This window comes from Budorcas taxicolor, chromosome 1, assembly GCF_023091745.1.
Source record: "Budorcas taxicolor isolate Tak-1 chromosome 1, Takin1.1, whole genome shotgun sequence".
In the NCBI taxonomy this organism is placed as follows: domain Eukaryota; kingdom Metazoa; phylum Chordata; class Mammalia; order Artiodactyla; family Bovidae; genus Budorcas; species Budorcas taxicolor.
The window spans coordinates 128,945,270-128,972,723 of record NC_068910.1 but is presented as its reverse complement, the minus strand read 5'-3'; the positions used below and the strand labels follow the sequence as shown (position 1 = coordinate 128,972,723).

General features: G+C 44.7%; 2 protein-coding genes across 2 annotated transcripts in view; both read right to left on the bottom strand.

Annotated features, from left to right (window-relative positions):
• The window catches only part of TIMMDC1 (translocase of inner mitochondrial membrane domain containing 1), a 113,192-nt gene that overhangs the window by 10,144 nt on the left and 75,594 nt on the right, over positions 1–27,454 (bottom strand). The window lies entirely within an intron of this gene.
• On the bottom strand, positions 443–27,454 carry PLA1A (phospholipase A1 member A). Its single transcript, XM_052649870.1, has 11 exons — positions 27,382–27,454; positions 18,430–18,631; positions 16,487–16,664; positions 15,862–15,970; positions 14,243–14,344; positions 11,704–11,793; positions 9,783–9,950; positions 8,304–8,393; positions 4,605–4,713; positions 1,367–1,531; positions 443–780 (listed from the first exon to the last, which is right to left on the bottom strand). Exons 1-11 carry the CDS (start codon positions 27,452–27,454, stop codon positions 696–698), a joined length of 1,371 nt encoding a protein of 456 aa, XP_052505830.1. The 3' UTR covers positions 443–695.

The following is a 27,454-nucleotide window of genomic DNA, read 5'->3' as shown; positions in this document are numbered from 1 at the left end:
CAGCATCTTTGTAAACAGTCCTGTTAATAAATTCTCAAATTACACAATTTGAGTGTACCTATGGCTTGGTATGAGGTTATTTATAAAGATCTAAGTTTTAGAAACACTGACCCAAAGAAAATCCACCTATATTCCCCAAAGATTGCTCTGAGCTACCTAAACCTCCCAGATACTCAGAGAAGGCAATGGTAAGGGATGGTGAATGGTATCGTCTTCCTCCCCATCCTCCATTCCCTCTCTCATACCAAGTACTTCTTTTCAGTTGCTATTTTAACATTTTCTAATGTTTTCTCCAATCCTGTAGATCGTAAATCACATTTTTGTACCTAACAGAATTTCATTCCAATAAAACCATTGAATGATTCAGATACTCCATAGTTTTATTTAAAAAAAAAAAAAAAAGTATTTCTCCTGTATATGTTTCTATTGAATCCTAGGTACAGTTGTCCAAGCATATGGGGCAATTGCAGTTAAGCATGAATAGGAAGGTTGAAATGGTATCTTTGTAAAACTCTTTCAACTGACAATGGAGATAAAGCTCTGTAAAATGAGCCCTCTCTCTCCCCTCTAAGGTGGTTAATTATGGAGAAAGTAAACAAGACTTCTGCATTCTTTCTTAGTCTTAATGGTGTAGAATAAGTTGAATGCCCATCATCCCCCACTCCCAATCCGGGGGGATGTATCCTGCCCGTATACTATATACAGGTTATTTTCAGGTCATGAGACACAGTCTCACTTGCTTGTAAGTTCATTGGCTCAGGTAAGCAGACCATCTTTTTGCTGCAAAAGAAGAGAAACAAGAGGGTGTGTGCTCAGGGCAGGTTCCTGGCTGGTCAGGAGAGAAGGTTCAGAATTGTGAGATCTTGTGTTTCACTGACGTCAGGTCTACAATCATCTCTGGGAAGATTACTACAGGAGTCCACGCCTGTCCTCCAAGGGCCAGGTGTGGTAAGACATACTCTAAATGCCTGCTAGAGGTGGTGCAAAGGGGATAAGAATTCCGTGTTCACACCCATGACTGTGACCAGCAGAGGCTGGAGAAGGGGAAGTATGGAATGAGCAACCTTTGTTTCAATAAAACTTTACAGAGGAAACTAAATAGAACAGATACATAAAACATATATATCCGATAAAATGGAGTTCCTTATATTAAAGTGGGAATGGGGAATTAAAGTCCACCCTCTTTGGCTTCTTAGCATCCCAACCCAAGATGGCCCTGCAGGAGGTTCAGGACACCCTCGGTGTCTGTCATCTCCCCATCAAGGAAGCTTATCCTCATGATGAAACTGCACCTCAACAAGTGTCACATCTGAGGTCAGCCTGGTCCTGGTGGGTGTGTTTGGGGTGGGGTGGATCTGGGGCTTACTTGTCATTGACAGGTAGCGGAGCGGTGCAGAACCTCCCGATGATGGTCGTCTGGTCTTTTTTCCAAACCCGGTGGGAAGCCTGAAGCTTGAGCTTCACCTGGTTTATCTGGCACTGAGGGCTGGGGTGAGCTAGGACTCCTTTCCCAACACGCTGCTGTTTAGGTCTGGAAGGGAAAGGGAAAGTCACTTACTGTCACACATTTGGCCTTGGCTCCCCCTTGGCCCCCATGGGCTCTGTGGGTAGCCCGGTCAGTTAGTTCCTGGGAGGTGGGCACACAGTCCTCTGCATCATCCTTACCAGCACCTTGCCTGCACCCCACAGCTTTGAACATGAAGCAAAAAATAGGTGTTGATTTTTGAAAGTAAACAGGTGGATCCTGCAGCAAAACAGTAGCTCCAGGATTTACACATCAGGGTAAGTGTCCTAGTTAGTGATGATCTAAATTCAGGTTAGTGAAGATATTTACTCTCAGGTCAGAGGCCTCTTCCAGGATGTTGAGTTCTAAGAATTTTGTGTGAAGACTACTCTCTCTATTCAGACTGAGTATGAACGTGTGAAAGTGAAGTCGCTCAGTCATGTCTGACTCTTTGTGACCCCATGGACTGTAGCCAACCACGCTCCTCTGTCCATGGGATTTCCCAGGCAAGAGTAATAGGCCTTGAGGCCAATCAGAGCTGGGGTGGACTCCAGGTGTGGTCTCCTTCCGGCTGTGGCTTTGGTGTCACCCAGCCCTAGGTCTGAGCCTCAGCCCCTGCTCCCAGTGCCCTGCCCTGAGCTGCCCCTCAGGGGCAGGCTCCTCTGGGCTCAGAAAGAGGGACTGTGAGAAAGAGGGAGCTCCCAAGGGTGCTGCTTTCCCCTCAGAATGCCATCGGGTATTGTCTAAGCCGAGCATGGTTCCCTTTCCTTTCTGGCCTCTGCGTGCTGAGGAAATGTCTTCTGCGTGTACTTTCTAACCCAGGGTTAGTCATATAGTTTGTTTTGTCCTTTTGAGGAAGATCCCATAAAACTTTGTATAAAAGCTATTCCATTTTTTTTTCTTTTGATTTCAAAAGTGTTTATTTCAGAGGAAAAATAACAAAACTGTTCACTTTAAGAGGCTGCTTGGATGGAAAGCTTGGAAACTAGAAGGACTAGTTGTGGTAGCCTGGGGACTTGACCTGGGTCCATTTTCTAATTGGAAGGAAATCTTGGGGTTTCACAAATTTATAAAAAGTAGGGGAAAGACCACACATAAACCCCCTTCCCTTCTTTTCAATTTCTGTTCTGCAAGAGGAAACAAAACCCAAGGAATTGAAGTAATCATGTTTTTCGAAACAGTAATGCAAGTCTCTTTGGGGAGAAGAAGAAAGCTTTGGATACCCATTCCAATTACTCAGGAAGCTTCTCAAAGTGTAGGAGGTGAGGCCATGCCTGGAGATTCTGTGACTGGTCTGGGCCGGGGCTTGCTGTCAGCAGTCTTTAAAGCTCTCCAGGTTATTCTAACAATCAGCCAGTCATTATCATGATTCCTGCAAGTGTTGGCTCATCTACCCAACAGAGAGGAGGGCTGGAGAGGTGATAGAAACCCACTTGTAGAAGTTAACATGATCTTGAACTGATCTAATGAAAACTACTCAGCTGTATAATCTGCAAGGCTTACGTGGGCACCCCAGGTCTGTGTGGGGGTCCTAACTGCCTGCTGTCATGTGCTGTGTGGCCTGGGAGAGTTGGAACCCTGCCTGGTGGCAGAGGTTTGGTAGTCCAGACGTGCACTCCTCCAAGAGGAAACTCATCTTCCCTGACAGCACAGTTAATCTGCATCCCTGAAGCCCGAGAAGTGTTTCCAAACCCAGATCTGATCCTGTCGCTCTCCTGTTTAAAATTTCCAGCAGCTCTCCAAACTGCTCTCAGGATAAAACCCCAGGTCCCTCCCCTGTCCTCCAGGGGTGGCACGGTCTGGCCCTGACTAGCCCCCCCAGCCTCTTGTCCCCATGCCTGATACCACTGCCTCCAGGGTCACATCTCACGAACCCATGGGCTGGGGGGAAGGATCCTCCCAAACCTTCAAAACTCTACTCAAACACTGTTTCTCCACACTTAGTCAGGCTCCGTCTTCTTTGTTCTCACAGCCCCTGTCACTGCTGACAATTGTGCATTTGCATGTATGGGCACTGATCACACCCCTGTTTGCACTGTACCCCTCCTGCTGGAAGCTACATTCCTCAGGTTCCCAGGCATGAGTGGGAGGCTGCTTCAGACAGTGATTCTGAGCTCCTGCCAATCACTCACCCTTCCCACCCCCCATCCCTACTCGGTTCTACCAGCACCACTTGGCTTTGTCCCTGTGGCCCTAGAGTGGGAATGACTCCTGTTGCTGAGCTCTGCATTGCTTCCCCATCCTCTGTTGGGTCTTCAGTTCTCCCAACATATTTGTAATTAGCTCCTTGTGTTAAATTCCTTCTGTTGGATTGCCTGGCTTGGGCTCTAGTTTCCAGACTAAACCTTGACTGAGGCAGAGATTTATCTGGTTAGTCTGCTTCCTACTGCTTGTGAGTAACTAATCAATGGCTTTTTAAAGAAACATGCACCACAGCTGCTGAGTTGCTCTCCCTTGCCAGGCTTGCAGCTCCCTACAGTTGAGGCTCTCTGCCTGCTTGCCTCAAGCCTGGTCCCACCAGCTGCTTGGCTCAAGTGTGACTCCACAAAGGAGGAAAATCAGCCCCAGTTCCAGGGACTGGCACCATTGGGCATCAACCCCACTGGCCCTTACCTGGCACTCCCTGGCTAAGTTACCCTCTGTTTGGGAGTCTTCTCTGGTAACCCACACTGATAGCTCCCTCCCCACTCCCCCCATCCCTCCCCATCCAGGAGTAGGGGCTTCCCAGGTTCTCACCAGCCCTGCTTGGGCCAATGGCTGAGGTCCTCCTACTTGCTGGCATCTCTGATGCCCCTGCCTGGATTCCTGACACAACGTCCTGCCAGGGGCCTAGTTCCCACATTCTCACCCCCTGTTGGGATGTTCCCTTACTGCTGCCTGCCTGCTATTGTCTGAATACACTCTTCTTGGGCCCAATACTCATCCTGAACCTGGAACAGTTGCCTGGCATGTGTCTGTGGGTCCATCTGTGGTAGGTGCCACCCTCACCCCCACCCCTGGCCCAGTTGGCTCTGCCCACCCATCAGTGACCACACAGAGCATGTCCTGGGATGCGTGTATGTAAAAGGAGAGAAACCAGCCGTGCGGCACCCTTACGTACATGGTGATCTTGACCGAGGAGGTGACACTGCCGCTAAGGAAAGTGACTGTGATGCAGGTGTCCTTGTTTCTTGGCTCCTGCAAGTGAAACTCCACGAGGCTGTGATGCACTGGGAAACCAAAGCAGAGCAGACAGCTGGGCCAGAGGTCAGTGGGTGCAATGCATGAAACATCCCAGAGAGCAGCACAGCAGTTAGAAATCTCACTCTAACCCTTAGCAGCTGTGTGCCTGGGCACAGTTACCTCTCATCACAGGTTCTCAGCTTCCTCAAGTCTAAATTGTGTTCAGCTGCCCAGTTGCGTTCTACTCTTTGAGACCGCATGGACTGCAGCACACCAGGCTTCCCTGTCCTTCAGTCTCCTGGAGTTTGCTCAGATTCTTGTGCTTTGAGTCGGTGATGCTATCTTAACTATATCATCCTCTGTTGCCAAGTGTAAATTGGGATAACAAAATTACATACCTCACAGTTCTGAATGAGAATTAAATGAGTTAATACATATAAAGTCCTTAGACAGTCTGTGCCTAGGAATCATTCAATACATGATAGTTTTCATTATCACTTATAATCCTAGAATGTGCCTTTCCTCTCTGTTTGGCAACATTATCCTGATGGTGTGATTCTGAAAACCAAACAGTGTCTATCTTATACTAAATAATTAACTCATAAAATATAGCAATGCCCCTCCCCCCTAGCATGCACACAGTGTCAGGAAATCCACCATATGTGCAGGAGATGACTGTGGCCCTCCCTGTGGTGGCTGGGGGCCGCCCTCCTGGGCAGCGCTGAAACTGGGGCTCTCAGAGCTGGTACTGTCTGCACAGAGTGGGTGAGCAGCCTGGTTCATGGTGATACCCCTGGGTCTGCGGTCCCTCTGTCAGGAGAGGTTAAGAAGGACTGCAGCTTCCCCAACACCCTAGCCCTTCCTCAATAAGGGGTAAGCCCATCTGGCGGCAGCTGGCTGTGACTTTGGTCTCAGCATTTTCACAGACTCCTCTGATGGCTGGGACATAGCTAGAGGGGTAGTCCTTCACCTCTGCCCTACCCGTTCTTTGTTCATTTGTTATGTTTTATGGGTGATTATTGGGAGGAGGGGCTAAGTGGATTTAGGGCGACAGCCCAAGTTGAAGTAATGACGTGATCCATATGGGCTCATGGGGTTAGCAACCGGACTCCTGCCAAGAACCCACAAGAAGATAGGAGAGCACTGCACTCTGCCCCTCCATAGAGCGGAACAGCAGCTGCCGCGTCCCCCCGTCTCTCTTTCTTAGTTGTTTACTGTGGATGCAGAGTGTTATGTTGACGGGCAAGGGCTAAACAGGAGTGGATAATCAAAATGTGGGAAAAAAAAAGTCTACCTTACATAGTTTTAGGAATCTAATTCTCTGTGCTGAGTTGGATATATCACTTTACCAGCAGGTATCAGTGATCAAGACAGTTTCCTAAGGTTCTGCTGATCTCTTCTCTGATTACTCTGGAAGCCCTAGGAGGGCCAGGTCTGCTAACATTGGTGGATGGGAACTGGTAGTGAAATTCCTACCTGCTCTGGGCATGACAAGGGCAACAGCACATGAGCCCTGGAAGGTTTGCCAGGAGAACTGGATCCAAGGTGAGGCCCTGCCACTTACCAGTTGTGTTGTCTTGCCTAAGTCATCAAACCTCTCTGTGCCTCACTTCCTTCATGTGGAATCAGTAACCCCCAACATCACCTCATAGTACACTGTGAGGAACGGGGTGATGGAGAGAAAACACTGGGTGAAATGTTGCTCTACAAGAGAAAAATAGTATTTTTGGAAAAATGATTTTTTGGGAGCAGATTCTCTGTCCATGCTGGCACCTGCCTGGCAGAAGCCAAGGGTGACAGCTGTCCTGGTGAGCAGTGCTGAGGCCGAGGCAGGTCAAGAGTGCTGGAGAGTGGGAGCTTGGTGCCACAATGACCTGGGAGTGGATGAGATGGATGTCAGGTGGGGTACCAGGTGGGCGACACATACCCTCCCACCAGGAGAGAAGGGGCCCATCTCTGATGCTCAGAATGGAAGGCTCAGAGGATGCAGGCCCCTCTGAGGTCTTTGAACAGACATAACCATACTTCTGGGGGAATGGGGAGGGGATCTCACAACAAATATGAAACAGAAAAAGTCTGGTTCAGTGAATTCCCCTCAGCAGGGATCTAAGAATGCCTTCAGCCTTCATGTGTGCCTCAGGCTCCCTGGCTGTCCAGACAGGGAGAAGGCACCAAAAGCTGCCCTGGAGCTGGAAGTAGAAATGGGAAGTCGGGTCCCTGTAGCCCTGCCTCTGACCCAGACAAAGCATCCTGCCTCAGGCTGACCTCTGAGCGGTGGCAAGGACCCAAGAGTAACTGAGAAAGACGCCTGAAAAGAGCAGGTTCTCGGAAGAGGGGGCAGAGATATGAGTGCGGAGGCAAGCAGTGATGGCGTGGACAGGGTAAAGATTTTGAAGTCAGAAGACCGGAGTTGAATCCTGACTTCTTCACCCTCCCACGGAGCCTTGGGCACATCACTGCTCGGGGCTGGGTTGTCAGATGAGAGGATGGATGTGAAAAGCCCACAGCTGACCCACTTTATTCTTAAGAAGTAGCCATGAATTCTCTCTAATGAAGTTACCAGCACCCTCATCTCAGCTTCCAAATTTTCCCATTGTCAGAGGGAAGGGAATTATTGCTTATTGAATCCAGTCACTGTGCAGTGTTTGCCTGTATGCTATGTATTTTATTTTATCCTCACAATCAATTCTTTGCAATAAGTACTGTTTGCCACATAAGTATGTAGAAGTTCAGAAAGATTAAGGAACTCCTGATCACACAGCAGGTAAACGGAGAATACGAGAACAATTTAGGTTTGGGTGACCACAGAGCCTGAACTTCAGGCCCTCTACTACCAGGAAGGTATGGCCACAAACATCCCTCCAACAACCAGCCCAGACACCAGTGATCAAAAAGTCATTTAGAAATAGGGTGGTCATATAATTTCCCACCCAAACCAGCATACTTCTATTCTGAACACACAATAAAGCAGACAGGACTCCAGGATAAAAAAAAAAAAGTTAGGAAGTATAGCCAACCTAGATAAGATGCAAATACCATTGGAAGGAGGATGGTTCAGCCCTTAATTTATGTTATAGATTCTAAGACTCCCTTTTCTCTCACATTAATCATCATTCACGATCACCGGCATCTTAGCTTCAATGAAATGCAGTGGTTAGGAGCCACAGTAAACAGTTGAAATATATATGTGAAGGTTCACTATTCCTCATGAACCCTGATGTAGGAGGGCTGCTAGAGTGGAGACACGCAGGGTGGGCAACGAGGAGGGGGAAATGTATGCAGGAAGAAGAAACCCAAAAGATTCTCCCAAATACCACCCTAGAGAGAGAGCCCACACTGGAGGGCAGGATTCCGTGGCGGGGTGGGAGGAATGAAGGTCAGTATACTGACCGGAAGATAAGATGCCCCCAGGTTCTTATCCAGAGAGCAATGATTTGGGCTGGCTCTGGTAAGTTTGGGTTCTATCTAAGCCCAGGAGATGCTGCCCTCCACCTGTCACTTTCCATGACCTTTTTGCCCCAGTTCTTCACCTTCCACTTTGGCTACCACGCTGGGCTGGACACAGCCCAAGATGGAAGCCTGAACTCAGCAGGTCAGCACACTGGCAAAGCTGAGCAGGGCGTTCCTCCCCACTCACCACAATACGGAGCCATGGAAGCGGTCAGCAGGTAGACCTTCACCTCCCTGGGAAGTGGCTCTATCTTGACACCACCTTGTTCCACCAGCCCTGGAGATAAAGAAGCAAAGACAGCAGGGCCCTGAGGAGGCCATTTCAGGGTTCAGTGGCACCCAGCCTTTTAGTGATGAATTCATGCACCCGTTCATTCTACAAACAACTGTGGTGAGGCCTGGAATACAGCAACTCCATCCAGACAGGGATAAACACACAAGTAGACAGAAAATACATTCTTCAGATTATCTAGCCCACTCCCAAGGGGTATTTATATGAAATTATGAAATGATGTCTTCAACTTGCAAGACAATCTATATGACAGTTCTTTTAGTGGTATTTGTATCCTGTGCATTGGAGCACAGGAAGTGTTTGAGCTGAAGAATAGTGATTGATAAGTTGGAGAAGGGCTTTCCAAGCAGAAAGTATAGTCTGGGCAAAGGGATATTGGGTGAGGAAACATGAAAAATATTCTTGGAAGTATGAGTAGTTAGCATCCCTGAGGTGTTTAGAAAAAAAGGAAAATCTCGTGGGAGATGAGGCTGAGCAGAGAGTGTAAAGTGGTTGTTAACCATCTGGTCCATCACATGCGTGGGAAACAGTGACATATGCCTGATGAGCAGGAAGTAATGTTGTTTTGCTTTATTATGGGAAACCACACCTACTTTAACACTTTGTCAAGATGATCTTCATTTCATTCATATAAGCAATGGCAGACTGCTGTAGTTCTGAGTGGCAGCTGAGGGATGGGAAGAGGGAGAGTGAAGGAGGGGGAGGAACCACACATTACCCAGGAGTTTTTTCTGGAACCCTTCAGGCTGGATAACCCCAGGATATTCACAACAATGATCTGCACAGGGTGAGCTGAGGCTGGATCCCTCAGCCTTCCGGAGCCATTCTCTCCGGGCTAGCCTGGATCCTCCAGGAATGTGTCCAGGTCAATCAATAATTAGGAACCCCTCCAGCGACGTGGCCTCACACCTCTAAGGCAGGCAATGTATGCCAGTCTTAGGGAATTCCCCCACAGCACTTGGATTTCAAGTCTATCAGGAACTGGAGAATGGCTGGCCTAGCACGGAAGACCATGGTGCACAGACTATGGTGTGCATCAGGTCCAAGGGTGGGTGCAGGGGATCTGGACCACACTGATGCTTCTGGAGAACATGCTGAGGTGGACCTGTGGGTCAGGGTCTCTGTGTGTGTGAAGGGTGTGCACAGAGTGCATACGGCATCAGGAAGCACTACAGAGGGCGGGCGGGTGGGACACAGAAAGCTAAAGGCCACCTTCTAGGTGAGAACACCTTCTAGCTGAATTCTGAACATTACTTAAATTTTCTTTACCCCACTCGAATAGACTTTTTGACCATGGGAGATGAGGACTTGAAGAGGTGACAAGGCTTGAACTCTCCCTAAGTTGTCAGAGGGAGTCAAAGGAGGAGCATTTACCGATTCTTGGACAGGAAAGAAGAAAAGGGTTGAAACAATCCAGACACTGTCCAGCAAGGAAGTCCTTGTAGTTTGTACAAGGGAAGGCCACCAGTGGACAGGAGTTCTCCAGCGCGCTGATGTAGAGGTGTACAGCCCTCATATGATCACAGATCAGATAACTGTAGCCTGAACAAGGCCAAAAGACACAACCAAGGTTTCAGTTCAAGACACCTGGAAACTCCCTCCATGCTACTTACTGTAACTCTATTGAATGTTATAGTCCAACAGGCTATAAATACATGGGATATCCCCCCGAGCCACATTTTTGAAATATTGATGAACATGGTTACTATACTCTTATTTTTCTTTTTAATCTTTTTTGAAGTGATTCTTTTTTTTTCTTTTAACTAAGCTTAATTTACCAATAAAATTGCTTACTTAGAGACCCATTCTTCCATGATCATGCAGATTCTCTTTTGAAAAATGGGAGCATGTGAAGAGTCGGCAATCCTCACCCTCCTTCTCAAAATGGATATTGGTCTGCACATTTTTGCCTTCTTCAGCATCACCCACACAACCAATTTTATTCAACCTCATTAAACCCAATCCAACAAAGAGACAATCAAGGGAGTCAGCAGCAGCTCATGGTCCATCTATGAAAGCCAACCCAATGACTGACACACTGAATCTGCCAAATGTCCCAACACAACAAACACTTGGTTTCTTGTTATTGTTGTTGTTGACTATTTTAAAATTTGTGATAATTCACACTGAATGAATTTGCTTGGGCTAGGAGGTCCATAGTGAGCCATAACTCCAGCATTTAAGGTCTTCATACTCTCCCTTCACCTTGGGACCCCCTCACCGGGACCAGAACCAAGCCTGAGCTGTGTGTGGATTTTCCCTTCCCCCATGGTTGGGACACTGTCCATGGCCAACCCCCTTCTAGCTACAACAGGGAGCTGGAAAACACAAACCAAACCCTTCTCAAATTGTGTTTTAAAAAACTGTGTTTTTTTCTTCTCAATTGTGAAGAAAATTGAAAGTGACCAACTAAAATGCAAAGAAATTTTCAAAAGCCATTAAAATCAAACCATCCAATCTGATCAGAATTGCTGAAAAAATTATGAATTCTTAAGAGAAACATGATTTGGAAAATCAGTGAATTTGATAAGTTGGATTAGTGGTTACTCAAAACGATTGTCAAAAGAATCTTTAAAATGAAAAAATTTTGGTAAAGCAGGAAAAGGTTAAAAAGATAGTATTCAGAAATCAAAACTCCCATATGAAATGTTGATAGGTTAGCTGCATTCATGAGAAGACTATAAAAAGACTAAACAACCCTTAATGCTTAGCTTTTGATAAATTTAAAATTGTTTAAAATTATGCTAAGAACATAATCAATATATCCAAAAAGAACATTCCAGAAGAGTAAACTTAGAAGAGAAGATATGTATATTCATTGAATGTATTCAAGAAGATTATCTTGAAAGCAAATTTGGAGAACTTAAATTTAGTTAGTTTGGGGAAATGGTCGTGCAGTGAACTGAACCTTCAGCTAGCTAGCTTTGGGTGCATCAGCCTGGTTCTGACACAACGCGGCGCTGCAAAGGATGTTGCTAGTATGGACTCTGCCACAAAGTAGGGCCCAAGAAGAAGAGAGGCTATTGGCTTGAGGGATGGTGGATGATGGTAGGGCCTAAGACGTAAGGAGAGAACCTAAATATGGAGCAATCTTTTAATTTCAGGCAGTCCTCCCCTAGAATTCCTTGTCGCCATAGACATCCATTCAATAAATGCTGAGTAAGCTCAATGGGACATAGCAGAGGACACTGTCAGGAAGACTCCTGTGGCTCACACTGGCTGACTCAACACGAAACCTGTTGATAAAGTCCAGTCTCTGGAGCAGCCAAACACTGAGTATTTCTGGCTTTCTGACCTGCATAAATGGAAGTGGGACAGCCAGGCTGGTCTTGGCCCCCATTGATGAAGTAGTCCACGTGTCCGACAGGAATCCGAATGCCCAAATCTGCAAGAAGGCAGAACCTTGTTACCCTCTTCCTTCAGGGGCTATTTTCCAGGTCCCATAGCAGGGTCTACTGGCCGCAGAGCCTGAAGTCTGACCTTGGGTACTCACCCCTTCTCTGTGCTGAATGGGGGCCCACTTATTCCTAAATGCTAGAAGATGACAGAACTAACTAGCCCTTAGATGGTTTTCTAAGAGGTTTTGTCATGCTGAAAGGAAGCTAAGAATAAATTCATAAGAAGATACTCATATTTGCCTAATAAAATCAAGAAAAATATCCCTTAAGTTTTTATGAATCAGTAAATATTACAATAAGCTTGGTAAGTTTACTTGTTGAATAGTTTCTATTTTACTTAAAGTAACAGTTCAGATATATATGTGTGAGACCACATTTCCAGTCTCTTGCATGCTTTTGTGCTTCTATGACTGAGAAGAAATATAACCTGACTACAAAGAGATGAGTTTGTGAGCTAGTAGCCTTTATCCCATCAGTGTGACGATATCTGACCCCTCTAAATCAGTCCAATTCAGCTGCCAAAAACCATGACTTTCTCCTTCATATTATCTCCTTCATATTATCTCCTACATATTGTCACAATTGTAAGCAGTAGAGTGCGTGTTACTGGTTTAACATCATCTATCCAGGGTGTAAGTGATGACCTAGAATGCCTCCTTGCCCATCATCTGTCAGGTCAGTTCTACCTCCATAATATATTTTGAATCCTTCTGCTTCTCTCCATCTCTACTCCCACCACCTTTGCCTCAGCCACTATCACCGCCTCATCCAGGCCACCACAGCAAACACCTTCCAAAGGGCCTTCCTTTACTGCCCACCTGCATGCAGTCCACGCTCTGCCCAGCAGAGTCACCTTTTAAAGGAATCCAAATCGCTGCCCTATTCTCATTGATCATAGAATAAGATGCAAACTCCCTGCCATCTCCAGCCTGGTCCTGCTCGACTTTCTCATCCCGTCACTCGCTGCGTGCTAACTACATGGTTCTCCTTCCTGCCCTCACCCACCATAAGGCTTTCGTTTTGGCTGTCCTCCCCATCTATAATGGTCTTCTCCCAGCTCTTTCCAGTGCTGGCTCATTCTCATCCATGAAATCTCACCTCAGACATCACCTCCTTGGACAGATTTTCCTCAATAATCCTACCTGAAGTCGACCCCGCACCCCCTGCCAAGTCACACACGCTTCTCCCATATCCCTCATTACCATTATCACGAGGTAGAATTATCTTGTCTATTGACTTGTATGTAAGCTCCACTAAGGCAGGACCTTTACCCGTCTTCTCCCTGCCCTACGGCACCTATGTTAGTACCAAATAAATATTTATTGAACAAATCAGTGAACAAATGCTTTCCCTGTTACCCTGCAAGTTCCATGTGGTGCCCTGTGCATTGCAGTATTCTTAGTGCCTGCTACATAGATCAATCAAGACTCATTGAATAAATGGAAGTTATTTTTTTATCATAAAAATAAAAACTTTCTTTTATCCTATTAGGTAGTGGCTACAACTTTGAGGGGGACTGAGAGGCCTAGAACAAGTAAATAGGGACCAATGGGTCACCTATTTAGCAAATTTAGGAACATAAAGGGTTAACATTGTTAATTAACATGGTTAATTAACTTAATAACTAAGCAGAGGGCTATGGACTTTGTTTTCTTATCTGTGAAACAGAGGTAGAAAAGAGGGTTGAGTTACATGACTACATGAACTTCTAGAATCATGAATCCGTGAGTTTTGGATGCTAAAAAGGCTTCTAGCCAAATGGAAAGAGACATGGCCGTTTCTCAGTTGAATTGCAAACTCTGCGGTCAGAGACAGATGTAATTTCCTCTTGTACCCAACACACTGAGCACAGGGCCTGGCACTAGACTCTGCGGGCGTTTGACATTGAGTAGAAATGAGGAGGAGTGCCCGCTGGTTATGATGGATTCAGAATTGGGGGTTCTTGCCTGTGCCTGTCATTACTGGAGGCGGCAATTCTCATTCTTCACTGGACTGAGGGCTGGCCTCATCTCCTGGGAAGGAGAGAAGTTCTGATAGCCTGAGCATCTGCCCCGGGAGTGGAATGCCCCAGTGTCCTGGGGCAGGTCATGTTCACCCTGAAAAAGCAGCCTGACTTTCCCATGTGCCTGCCAGGCAGAAGTGCCCTCCAAACACTACCTCAGATGAGGCTTAGTGTTGAATCAGAGTGAGACTCATGACCAAACAGTTTTGGTCCACAAATGAGAATCCTTCTGTATCATGCTGGCTAAAAATAAAATCATTCATCTCAGTCCCGGAGCAAGATAGGGCTGGAAGAGACTTTGGAGATCATGCTGATAAACTCCTCACTGCAACAGAAGCTCAGAGGGGGAGGGTCTCCTCCTAGGGCCACTCCAATAAATGTCAGCCTCTTAGCCTCTGCCCTGTGCTCATTTGCCCCTCAACCCCCCAGCTCACTGTCTGTGTCTGTGTGGATGGCTTCCACGAAGAGGGCATCCCCCGGGTCCAGACGCTCCTCCAGGCTGGCTCTGGTGTACTCTGGTCCAGCAGGGTCCAGGCCTGCAAGGACAGACATGTCAGGGGCCCTGTCATCTCAGCCACAAGAACTCTCATGGATCCACTGCACACCTACACGTGCAACCCTTATAGTTCGGATCAGAATCCCCCAACAAGGACCCAAAGGTGAGAGAACTAGCTCAGGACCACCTTTTCCAGGGAACACTAATCTGTTGAGTAGACAGAACTCTAACTTCTTCATGACCCAGTTCCTCTGGCTCTGAAATGAACTTGCTCACCCCAACCATTTGGTAAGGATTAATGTCAGTAATATTCATCCTCACATAGTAATAACAATGGCTATAATGTTTTGAGTAGTTACTATTTGCCAGGCCTTGTGCTGGGCAACTTCACACATTCTAGTCCTTACAACAATGTGTGTGCATGCATGCTAAGTTGCTTCTGTTGTGTCCAACTTATTGTGATCCCATGGACTGTAGCCCACCAGGCCCCTCTGTCCATGGGATTCTCTAGGCAAGAATACTGGAGTGGGTTGCCATGGCCTCCTCCAAAGGTATCTTCCTGATCCAGGAATCAAACCCACATCTCTTAACATCTCCTGCATTGGCAGGAGGGTTCTTTACTTCTAATGCCACCTGGGAAGCCCCTTTACAATGATAGAGTGAAGTAAATGTTACTCTCTCCCAGCCTTACCTTGGATCCCTCCCTATTCCACCCAAAAAGCAGACTGTGAGACAAGTATGTAAAGTGCAAGTAGCTTTTTTGGGAGAAAATCACCGAAAGCATGGACTTCCCAGCTGGTGCTAGTGGTAAAGAATCTGCCTGTAAATGCAGGAGACATAAGAATCACAGGTTCAATCCCTGGATAGGGAAGGTCTCCTAGAGAAGGGAATGGCAACCCACTCCAGTATTCTTGCTGGGATAATCCCATGGACAGAGGAGTCTGGCGGGCTACAGTCCATGGAGCCACAAAGAGTCAGACATGACTGAAGCCACTTAGCATGCACGCACAGAAAGCATCATGAGGGAGTGGAAAAAAGCCAGAGAATGAAAGACAATTTAAATGACTAGACTATCACTTTGAGTCTCATCCCACTGGGGTCCCCCTTCAGGACTCAGCAAAACACAACTCAGAATTGTCCCACTGAAGTGCTAGGAAGCCAGAGTATTTACCATACAGCTCTGGCTCGTTACTGATTGAGGGTAGTTCCTGAAACATAAAATTCCCAGCACTGTGCAACTATTTAGAAACACTGTGTAAAGGTGATTTCCACAGTGGCCAAGGAGATAGGAGCTGTCACAACCCATTTTAGAGTTGTAGAAACTGAGGCTCAGAAAGAAATAGATGGCCTCTAGCACTGACACTAGAGATCATGCAATGACAACACAATACCAGCTTATCCAGAACGGCCACAATAGGTAAATTTTAGTGATGATCAATGACTTGATCATAAGAACAAAGGCCCAACACACTTCCCTCTGCCTGCTTTAGCAAATGCTCTTCCAGGCATGTTCTCTCTCTCTCTAAACCTGAGAGAATGGGCAGGGAAGAATGTTACCTGTGATCCGTCCCAGCTGGCCATTGTAGAAATGTCCTACCGTGCCCCCTACATGGGCCCCCAGGCTGATGCCGATGATGTGGATTGAGGACGCTGACACACCCAGCGCCTAGAACAGGCATTTACAGTGAGTTACATTTGGGCCACCCCAGCCCCTGTTACAAGGGTAACAATTTTCTCCGAGGCATCAGAAGCAGAAGGTCTTGGGCATGACATACCAGCCACACATGCTTTGGGGAGAAAGTGCAGAATCTCACCCGGTTAATCACTTGCCCTCTCCTTGGGCTTCCCACCTGGACAACCCATTCACTTTTGGTGCCCAAGGTGTGTGAGGCATGACCACAGCCATTTCCTCCTGAAGACATAGAAGGGCCAGCTATCGGCACCCCCGATGTAACATGCAGCGGCGCATCATACAGAGGAGCAGCTAGAGTCTCAGAGAGGTTCAAAACTCCACCTCAGGTCAGCACAGTAAGTGGTAAGGTGAGATCTGAACCAAAGACCCACAGACTACCGGTGGCTCTGCTTCCTCCCTAAAGCTCCTCCTCATGTGTTATTTCTTTCTTCCTGAGCTCTCGCTCCCCCATAAGCAGCCAGAGCTCACCCTAAGGTCTTCTACACCTACCAGGAGTTTACGGAGGAAACGAGAGATCTCGAGTCCCAGCTTAATCACATTTTCCACGGCTGAGAAATAGGCAGCTGTGGAGCCATACACCCAGTCCACAGCAATCACGTTAGCATCTGCTGCCCTCAGAAGGGCACCGATGAATCTATCAATCCAGGAAGGCTTTGTTCCTAAAGCCCTAGATGTGGGGCCAAGAAAGGTTAGGAAAATTAGCTTCCAAGTCAATATTCATCGTCATGGAAATTACAATGACATTTCTACAAACAGAGCAAATCTAGAGGAAAAAAGTCACAAGCGTGTGTGTGTGTGTGTGGTGGGGGTGGAGGGAAATACGAGCACTAAATCCTACAGCGCTTTGAGCATGAGGAGGACATAATCCTGAAGTCAGCAGGGCTCCTGCTTGCACCTGTGAAGACTGTGGGTAAACTGTAAAGAGGTACCTTTGTTCCAGGTGGACGTAGCCTTGGGCCAGGGCTCAGAGCTCAGGTCAGAGTTCAGCCCTACTGGCCCTCAGCCAGGTACCTTTGTGCAATGCATAAATCACATGGACCACATGTGCTGACCCTGCTTGTGTTACTCATGGGAAAGAAAAGATAGCTTTGTGTATTAGAGTTCAAGATTTGCAATCTTAATTCTCACTCTATAATACAGACACCTTCCTTGGGGATGTTTCCATTTACTTGTTCATGCATTCACCCTTCAGGCAACAAATGGGCCAGGCAATGTGTTGGATGCTTTCTGAGAAATAAATAAAAATGAGATATATTCTTTATTATTCTAGAACTTAGAGTATAATAGGACTTTTCTAGGAAAAGAAGAAGAGGAAAAATTTCAGAAAGCTTTCCTAAGAGATTAGGAATGGGAAAGAAGTCTTCTCCATGGCACAGAGCTTGCTCATGTGGACAGAGGAGCCCAGCCCAGGTGCACACCAGGGAATATGGCCTGGGGGCATCTGGAACAGACAGCATGGCAAGGCTTCAGAGCTCTCCACTCCATCAGCTATCTCCGGGTCACAGGTGTCTCTGGCTGAGCCTCGGATGGTGGCTGAATGCAGGATTTGCCAGAGGAGAGAATTTGGCCCAAGAGTGGGAGGGAATGCCTAAGGGAGGATGTGGCTGGGACCCCGGGGTCAGGGGTTTGAGAGGCAGGGAGAACCCAGCCAGAGATAAGGAAACAATTCTCCTTTGTGCAGTGCCTCACTGCCTACCTCTTCACTGGGTCCTCCCCAGTTTCAGTTGTTCTAGCTACTGTTTCACCATATTCTCTCCCTTTCTCTTCCCAAAAACTTTTTACTGTTTTTGGCATTGTCAGTGAATTTTGGAGAGGAGATGTTGGAAGGAAGGATAGTGATTGATTTGGGACTCAGAGACTATATATTACAACAAAAGTTGGACTGTGGATCATCAAAGAAATTGAAGAAGGGTGTAGTACCTGAGAAACACTAATCTCTGGGAATGATGGAAGTGGAAGTTTCTTATGTTGTGAAACCCAGGTAGAAGTGAAGAAGAGGAAATAAAACCCTGGGTAAAAACACCATGATGTTACATTGCACAAAGCCTGTGACCTCACTGGCTGAAATGAATCATGCAACCCACACTTGAGGGAGGAAAGGATCACTGAGACCATTTTTACAGCCTCCCTTTTATTCAGGCTTGGAAATCGAGGCTTCATGTGCTACTTATCCAGGGTCATTCATATTTACTGTTTGAGAGTATATAGATGAGACTTAGCAGAGGAGTAACATATGTGACCAATAAGAAAGAGCAACACATTGTATGTTCATGTTGCTATGAGACCTCTTCAAGGCCAGCAGAAGGTGAACAAGGGGACTTGTGACAGGCAATGAATCCATTTCTCCTCTTGCTCCCCACTAACTTCCTGTGGCATAAGGGTCATTTTCTAGTTCCTAGCAGAGGTGATCTTATTGGTTGGTTGGCTCCCACCTGAATCCATGGATAACTAGCTTGGTTCCTAGAGTGGCATTGAACCCAGAATTTTGGATGTCACTACTTTCTTCCACTAGCTGCCCACAGCTGGGATTCGAAGGAGTGAAGAGAAGAAACTGGACTTTGAGATTGGTGCCTCGGAGGAGATTGGCATTCTGGAAGTCAGTGCAGTTCGTCTGTGGGGTAGGAGGTGCATCCCCTAGAAGAAAAAACAAATAAAACCCAAGAAACTTCAAAGGTGAGGTCATCTGTTCTTAAAAAGAAGAAAAGTGCTTTTGAAAGGAAGAAAGAAAGAAACAGGGGCTTACAGGGATTGATCATAAATCAGCAAGGGTAATGACTCATTTATTCAAGGCATCACTTCTATAACCAAAATCTGTGACTATTTTTCACAGATTTTTTATCTTATGTAAAGATAAGATACCAGAGAAGAATAAAATATTGCTCAACTAGAGAAGATTAAAGGCCATGATGAAATGGATATTGTCATGGCTAAATTGAGTCCCCTTCCCCCCATAAATTCATGTGTTGAACTAACTAACTAGTCCTTAAAACCTCAGAATGTGACTCTATTTGGAGACAGAGTCCCTGCAGAGATAATTACATCGAAATGAAGCCATTGCGTGTGTGCTCAGTCATGTCCGACGCTTTTCCAACCCCATGGACTGTAGCTTGCCAGGCTCCTCTGTCCATGGAATTTTCCAGGCAAGAAAACTGGAGTGGGCTGCCATTTCCTTCTCTATGGGATCTTCCTGACCCAGGGTTGGAACTAGCATCTCCTGCCAGGCAGATTCTTTACCACTGAGCCACCTGGGAAGGCCATGAAACCAATAGGGTGGGCCCTTATCTGATACGACTGATATCCTTAGGTGAAGAGGCAATTTGGTCACAAAGAAGAAAGACGACGTGAAGACATGTGGAGTAGACAGCCATCTCCAAGCCAAAGAGAAAGGCCTGGAATGGATCCTTCACTCAGAACACTCAGGAGGAACAAACCCTACCACCACCTTAATCTCAGACTTGCGGCCTTCAGCAGTGTAAGAGGATAAACTTCTGTTGTTTAAGCTACCATCTCTGGCACTTTCTTACAACAGTCCTGACTAAATAATACAGTTTTCTGAAAAGAACCCTGGGCTATAAAATAAGCAGTTGCCCTGGGGACTAGGCTTATTCTGGTCTGTCCATCCCATCCCAGAGTGATCACTTCTCACTAATCACCTTTTGTCCTTAGGAGCAGCCCAGAGCCACTCCAGAGCCTGCAGTGCCCATCACGTGGCTGCCCAGGTGATAGAGAAGGCCTTTAATGAGCTACATGTATTCAACAGTGCCTTCCAACAGGTACATTTAAATAGGATATTTTATAGTCAAGGTCACTGAAGGGCCTTCTACAGTACTGAACTGAAATGGCAGCATATTGTAACTCCTGCATCCCAGGGAGCTGAAAATCTGGCCTCTCTTTAAGACCCAACAGCCCCCTCTCATGCCTGTGATAAAGAGGGGGGCCTCTAACACCCAGCTGTCTCACAGAAAGAGACTGGTAGGAGCCGCAGGGCATACACTGAGTGGCCACAGGGCCCCACTCCTGGTAATGTTAGCAGCGACCTCACATTCCTACCACAGGACAAAGCCATCTGCAACATCAGAAGATAGGTCTAGGTTGCAAACTGATTTGCACAGCCCTCTTCACAAGGAAGACAGCTCTCTGAGGTTTCTGGAATAGTTCTCTGCCTTCAGAGGTAACTGGGGAGCATGTACAGAAGGCCTGTGGATCTGCAGTGCAGTGGGCCATGGTACTGTGAGCAGAATGTGGGCGCCCCACCCTTGCAGCATGCCAGCAGTGGTTTCCTCACCTCTGCATCTGAGCCCCAGGCCTGGTCCCAGAGTCCCCTTGCATCTCCCTTCTCACCAGCCAGACCTCGGACACCCCTGCAGTGAAGCCCACTCTGACAGTGCAGGCTCCTCAGCCTGTGGCAACTTGCACTCCTATGACCCAAGATAGATTTGTCATGACTTGACAACCTCATCTGCCTCCCCTAATTTTTGGAAGAAAAGATGAAAAGCCTCTGCTTGAACAGGAGACCTGAACCACATACATGACTGCATTGTACTATTGGTCATGTAGCAAACATAGTCTGTCACAGAGCAAGGCCCAACAAGCATCACAGAATCAAGATAGTCCAGACAATGTTATCTAAATAAGCGGTAAGAAGAATTAGAAATCAATAACAAAATTATTTAAAGATACATTTGGAGATTTTAAGTTTAATTCCCTTTTAAGTAATGAATGAGTTGAATAATCACAATAGAAATTAGAGAATATTAAAAACTAAAGACAATAAAACCAATGCAATATCAAAACTTGAGTTAAAGTAACTAAAACAGTACTAGGCTGATAGCTATTAATATAACCTTAAATGCAAATATGAGGGGGAAATGGGGAAAGATACAGATCATGTAAGTTAATCTTGTAAGTCAGAAAATTGAGAAAGAATACTACAGCAATTGCAAATCAAATGTAGGGAAATAAATACAAAGGAAGTAATTAAAATTAAAGAAAAAAATGAATAAGAATGTCATCGGGAGCAATTCAGCCCATGCAGTTGCTCAGGTCCACCTTCCTGGAGAGATCTGACACTTTGCTTTCTCCCACCCCCAGACAAATGGTAAGTAAATCCTCAGAACAAAATATTCAGAATTAAACCATTCTCACTACCTACACTGGTGCCACTTTGGTCTAAACCACCATCATTTCTCAAAATGATGTGGCCTGCAATGCTTTTCCTGCCTTCATCCTCTTCAGCCTATTTGCAGCACAGTTGCCTGGAAAATCCCATGGACGGAGGAGCCTGGTAGGCTGCGGTCCATGGGGTCACTAAGAGTCAGACACAACTGAGCAACTTCACTTTGACTTTTCACTTTCATGCATTGGCGAAGGAAATGGCAACCCACTCCAGTGTTCTTGCCTGGAGAATCCCAGGGACAGTGGAGCCTGGTGGGCTGCCATCTCTGGGGTTGCACAGAGTTGGACACGACTGAAGTGACTTGGCAGCAGCAGCAGCAGCTAGAAAAGTAAATTAAATCATGTCACATCTCTGTGCAAAAGCCACCAAGGCATTTCACTCAGAATAAAATTCAAAGTCCCAACAGTGGAAGAAAGCCCTAAATATCTAGACCATCCTCCTGAGGAGCCTTCTCCTGCCCCACAATTGCTTCCTCTGTTCCAGCCACTGTCCTCCTAGCTCTTCCTCACTCTAGACAGGTTCCTGTTGGAGGTTCTGTGCACTGGGCATTCCTTCTGCCTGTCATGTCTTTCTCCAGACATCCACGTGGCTAATTCCCACTTCTGCTTTAAGTCTTTGGTTGTCAGATGTCATCTCCTTTCCTGTAACCCCCATTTAAATTGCCATCTGCCTATGTGCCCGAAACAAATGGCTCAGCTGGTAGAGATTCTGTCTACATACAGGAGACACAGGAGACACAGGTTCCAGCCCTGGGTCAGAAAGCTCCTTTGGAGGAGGAAATTGCAACCCACTCCAGTATTCTTGCCTGAAAAATCCCGCGTACAGAGGAGCTTGGTGGGGTCACAGAGTCAGACATGACTGAACACAACACACAAACTAAGTGCCTCACCTCCATTCTCTGAATCTTCTTTACCCTGATTTATTTTTATAGCAATTATCACCGAATCAAGTTTTTATTTACCAGTTTATTATTAAATGTATTGCTTATTAATTTTCCCACATTAGAAGATATGTTCAAAGAAGGGAGGAATTTTATCTATTTTGTTCACTCTACTGCCTAGAATAGTACTTGCCACACACAATAAATACCAAAAAGTCGTTCTTTGAATAGGGTAATAAACTAGATGTACTTGAAAAAATAAGATGTACTTTTGATGCTGCTGCTGCTGCTAAGTCACTTCAGTAGTGTCTGACTCTGTGCGACCCCATAAACGGCAGCCCACCAGGCTCCTCTGTCCCTGGGATTCTCCAGGCAAGAATATTGGAGTGGGTTGCCAGTTCCTTCTCCAAAGTATGCATGCATGCTAAGTTGCTTCAGTCGTGTCTGACTCTGTGTGACCCCATAGATGGCAGCCCACCAGGCTCCTCCATCCACAGGACTCTCTATAAGACATAGTAAAAAAGAGGGAAGTCACAAATAAATAATATAGAGAATTAAAAGGGGGTATAAACATAGCAAATTTTTTTAAACCACAAAGGAGCGTATTTACACCCATCCAACAGTTTAAAAATACTGATGTTTCCCTAAAATAATAATTCCCTAGAAAAAATAGCTTACTAAAACTTAGTCAAGAAAGAAAAAAAACAGAAAATCAAATCTAAAGCTGTAACATAAAGGAATTGAAACAGTACTTTTAAATCTATTCATCAAAAAACTAAATCAGGACAGATTTCACATAGACATTCCACCAACAGGTCAATTCCTATCTTACTATTTCAGAGAATAGAAAAGGAGAGCAAGAATTCAAACTCATTCTATGAAAATAGCCAAAATGTCAAAACTGGACAAATAAAGAAGGAGAAAGGAAAACTAAAGGCCAGTTTCACTATTGTACATAGACATAAAAACCCTAGATAAAATATCAAACCCTTCAAGGGTAACAAGAACTAAAAATACATCATGGCCAAGAAGGGTTTAGTCTAAGAAATGAAAAGATGGCTTAACATTAGAAAATATATTAATGTAATTCACATGTGAACACATTAAAGAAAAAAAAAACATATGCTCAACTCTATAGATGTAGGGGGAAAAATGAGAAAATTCAGTACCCAATATTCTTTAACATAAGAAAGGAAGGCTATCTACCAAAAGCCTATAGCAACAATTATACTCACTGGTGAAATGTTTGTTAGAAGCATTCCATTTGGAACTGGGAACATGAGAATGTATGCTATCAGTGCTTCTATTAAATATTGGACTGGAAGTTCTAGTCCTAGCTAGTAAAACAAGATAATGCAATAGGATAAAAGTTATGATGTTTGAAAAAGGGGAGAAAAATTGCCAATATTTGCAGATGATAGAATGAAACTGTTCAGGGACTTCCCTGGTGGTCCAGTGGCTAAGATTGCATACTCCCAATGCAGGGGGCTGGGTTCAATCCCTGGTGTGGGAACTGTATCCCACATGTCACAATTAAGAGTTCACATGCCACAGCTGAGACTCAGCACAGTGAAATAAATAAATAAAAATAATTTTTTTTTTTTAAAGAATGAAACTGTCCATCATTCAAGGCTATGGAGCATGGCCCAGTGCACGTACCACTTCAACCAAAGTGTAGTCACAGATGAATACCCAAAAGAGACAGGGAGAGACATAGACAATCTCAAATGTAAAAATAATATCTCCACGAACAAGAACAGAATTGCAAAATGGTTCTGGGTTTCAGGTCTGGGAGAAGGCAATGTTTGTACGAATGCAGGTTTGTGAGGTTTGAGGGGTCCAAAGTGCTCTGTCAATGGTAGAGAAGACCCATCTGTAGCCAGCAATGGAGAGAAGGACTTCCCAGCTCGAGAAAGGAAACCAAAAACAACACACACAGAAACTTTTTACTGGGGCAATAGCTTTATAGAGGAAGATAGATGGAAAGACAAAGCCTCACTAACAGAAGCTGAAACAACGCCCTCCCCGCCCCCAAAGGAGAGAGGGCAAAGATGGGAGCTCAGGAAGGAAGACACAGAGACGAAGAGAGACTGAAAATTAAAGTGAAACTAATCTATTGTGTTAGAAGTCAAAGTAATAGTTACTTTTGGAGCAGATGTGATTAAGATGGGATATGGGCAATGGGTTTTAAGAAATGGGTGATGTTTTCTTTCTTGATCTGGATGATCATTCTAAAAACTCATTAATATGTGTATTAATAATCTGTGTACTTTTTTGTATATATGTTGTACTTCAATAACAAATTTATTTTTAAAAAGCTTGCAAACAAATATATAAAGACATCAAACATTTACAAAGATTGTCAATGAGTGAATCATTGATCTAATCCAGGTGAAATAAAGTTTAAGAAATTGTTGACAAAGGTTTAAAATGAGTAAGCTGAGATTATATACAAGGACAAACATAAAAACAGAGCATAGGAAATTATTAAATAAAATAGGCATGCTGCTACTGCTAAGTCACTTCGGTCGTGTCCGACTCTGTGTGACCCCATACATGGCAGCCCACCAGGCTCTGCCGTCCCTGGGATTCTCCAGGCAAAAACAATGGAGTGGGTTGCCATTTCCTTCTCCAATCCATGAAAGTGAAAAGTGAAAGTGAAGTCGCTCAGTCATGTCAGACTCTTAGCGACCCCATGGACTGCAGCCTACCAGGTTCCTCTGTCCATGGGGTTTTCCAGGCAAGAGTACTGGAGTGGGGTGCCATATAGGCATAAGTGATAAGATATACAGTAAAAAAAAAAAAAAAACGCTAATTAGAAGTTGGAAATGAAAAGGTCATTGAAATAAAAATATAATCAGTACACTATTGTCTAGTACAGAAGAAGTCAAAGAAGCTTTTTAATAAGAAAGTGCAGTTAAAAAGTACAGGCAACACATGGAGAAGCTCCAACATTTATCTAGTGGCTGTTCTCTAAGGCAAGAGGATGGGAAAAGAAGTTGTGCTGCAAATAATTTCTATAACTAAAAAAAGATATGATTTCTCTAATCAAAAGTTAAACTCAGGGTAATGAGCAAGATTTTTTAAAAATGCATCTATACTAGACAGGTGATAGCAAAACTGCAAAACATTAGGTATAACAGATATTCTTAAAAATTCATAGACAAATGCATTGGAAAACTTAACAGCAATGAAAAGTATAATTTCCTAAAACTGAATCAGAAAGAAATAAAAATCCTAATAAACACCAAAAAAAAAAAAAAATTGAATTGGTAATCAAGAGTCTTCTCTCACCATAAAATGTGCTAGAGCCAGATGGTTTTATTTGAGAAGTCCACAAAATCTATAAATCATAAATAACCTTTATCTTATATTGGGTTGGCCAAAAGTTCATTTGGATTTTTCTGGAGGCTAGAATAGAAAAACCTGAAAGAACTTTTTGGCCAACCCAATATAAAACTGTTGCATAGAACACACTTATTTCCTGCAGTTATAATCATCTTGGAAAAGGAAATGGCAGCCCACTGCAGTATTCTTGCCTGGAAAATCCCATGGAGAGAGGAGCCTGGTGGGTTACAGTCTACAGGGTTGCAAAGAGTCAGATATGACTGAAGCAACTTAGTAGCAGCACCATCAAGACCAAAGAAAGGCAATAAAAGAAAAGAAAATGATAGATGTTTCCTTTATGAATAAATATACAAAATAATAAATATATGCAAAAATTAAAATAAATGTTGGCAAATAAAATTCAACATCATATTTAAAAATACCCCATGGGAATAGGAAAAAAATACCCCATGACTAAAAGATTTGCCCCTGGTGATCTTCATTTAAATCCATAGAGTTTAGAAGAAAACATGAAAGATTATAAGAAGATTGCTTAAACAAGACATCAGAAACACAAATTGTAATAAGAAATAAAAATTAAGGCAATAATGTTATACTGCTTTTCCTATGAGATTGACAATACGAAAAACATTTGATAACATTAACAAAGTGTTGGTGGAGAAATGGGGAAACAAACATGCCCACATACTAATCAACAGTTATAACCCCCTTATAAGGCACTTTTTCTCACATTCATCAAAAATGTATAAGATATACATCCTTTTAGATCTAGTGTATAGTATATAAATAGCCACTTCACAATACAAGATATACGATCACTTTATACACACACACACTCACACACACAAATATATGACTGAGTTAGGAAAAAAGCACACATAAAACTGGCTTCCCTGGGGGCTCAGATGGTGAAGAATCCACCTGCAATGCAGGGGATCTGGGTTCTATCTCTGGGTCGGGAAGATTCCCTGCAGAAGGAACTGTATTCTTGCTTGGAGAATCCCATAGACAGCCCTGGCAGGCTACAGTCCAAAGGGTTGCAAAGAGTCAGACATAACTGAGTGATTAACACACACACACATTCACACACATAAAAGTAAGTAGACCTTTTCAACATCACCCATGGAGGCAGGGAAGGGGTAAGGAGTACTGCAAGGGTGGTATCAATCATGGAAGCTTTCCTGGAAGACGTGAAGAGCAGAAAAGGTAGTATGAGCAACTGCAGGCAGAAGGCAGACAGACACGTTGTAAAGCTGGGGAATGAGAATTAAATGTCTTGTGGAGGTGACAGAAGAGCAGTCGGCTGCTGGGGGCAGGGGAAAGGGAGCTTTCTAAGGGTGATGCCACTGCTGGTCAGAGAAGGGGATCTTCACTCTTTCCGGACTGTCTACGCCATAGGAGAGTTTAGATTTGCTATATTAAGCAAGGGAGAGTGGTGGGTGGGGTTTTCACATCGGAGGGAAATTGTGCTAAAGGTTGCAGGTCATCTGTGACTGAACAGACTAATTATCATAGTCCTACCAGGAGGGATGACAAACCTGAACTTGAGTTGGGTCAGCAAGATTAGAAAAAACCTCTAACAATCTCAGTGACAAAACCGTTGTTAGTTTGGAAAATTTTGATTTTAAAATTAAATACATCTTGGAACAGTGAGTATGTATAGTGTGGAAATGAATCATATTTTGGAGTTAATTGCATTTATTTCCTTAAACTCTTCTTGTCTTGTGCAAGGTCAAAAGGAGTAATGTAGATTTTAGAAAAATGAGTAAAACAGCTAGAAGAAGTTTAGTTTTTATGACTTAAGGGCGTGCCGTCATTCCCCTTATGATTGAAGGTTTTTTCCTCCCTCTTTTAAATTCATCTCAGGAGAGGACTTACAGGGGACCTTCCAAAGGTTAGTGCTGCATAAATAGATGGCATGAAAAAAACAGAATTATTGACTGAAAGAAGTTTCACCCAAGGACCTGGCCCCCAACTTACCTGTACTTCCAACACTGAGCCACAAAAGGAGACCCCACAACCAGAAGCATCTCTCCCAGAAGTCTGGGGGCAT